Source organism: Lipotes vexillifer, unplaced genomic scaffold (genome assembly GCF_000442215.2).
Source record: "Lipotes vexillifer unplaced genomic scaffold, Lipotes_vexillifer_v1.1 scaffold331, whole genome shotgun sequence".
NCBI classification, from domain to species: domain Eukaryota; kingdom Metazoa; phylum Chordata; class Mammalia; order Artiodactyla; family Lipotidae; genus Lipotes; species Lipotes vexillifer.
Window position 1 is genome coordinate 251,807 of NW_006774049.1, and position 645 is coordinate 252,451.

At 48.8% G+C, this 645-nt stretch overlaps 1 protein-coding gene across 2 annotated transcripts in view; it reads right to left on the minus strand.

Moving 5' to 3' along the window:
* Positions 1–645, minus strand: part of RHOBTB1 (Rho related BTB domain containing 1) — a 71,133-nt gene that overhangs the window by 15,721 nt on the left and 54,767 nt on the right. For both annotated transcript variants that reach the window (XM_007448634.1, XM_007448635.1), the window contains one exon: positions 388–506. In XM_007448634.1, coding sequence (XP_007448696.1) covers positions 388–506 — 119 coding nt within the window. The remainder of the gene's footprint in view (positions 1–387; positions 507–645) is intronic.

Genomic DNA, 645 nt, shown 5'->3' on the forward strand with positions numbered 1-645 from the left:
TCCTACCAGTCAGGTCTATTCCTATGCGTTGAATATGGGGTGTTGAGTCCATTTCATGGAGCAAGGAGTAAAAAAAAAAAAAAAAAAAAGACGATGGTGACCTGACACTGAAGCACTACCTAAAAAACTATTCCGGATTTCCCTGGCGGTCCAGTGGTTAGGACTCCAGTCTTTCACTGCAGGGGACCACGTTTGATCTCTGGTCAGGGAAGTTCTGCGTGCCCCCGCAGTGTGGCCGAAAAAACAAAGAAAAATTACAAAACAAACAAACCTATTCCGAGTTAGCAGTTAAAGAATCGAAGTCCTCTGGCCAGTTAAACACTTTCTAATATAAATACACACGCACATTCATAAAGATGCCGCTTGGGCTTTTCGGAAGGCACCTACCTCACTGTTGGCGCTTTCGACGAACGACCCCCCGAACATGGCAGCCATCCACTTGCAGCTGCAGATCAGCAGTGGTTTGTGGGCACTGATGGCTCCATCGTCCAACTTAAATGTCACATCTGCCCAAGGATGGAGGAAGCACAAGCATGAGCCGACCTCCCCGAGAAACTTCCACCCACGCACCTCAGCCTACATCTCTCGTCTTCTCCATACCTTTAATCACTGATGTTGTGTCCACCCCCCGCCCCCGCAAACTCC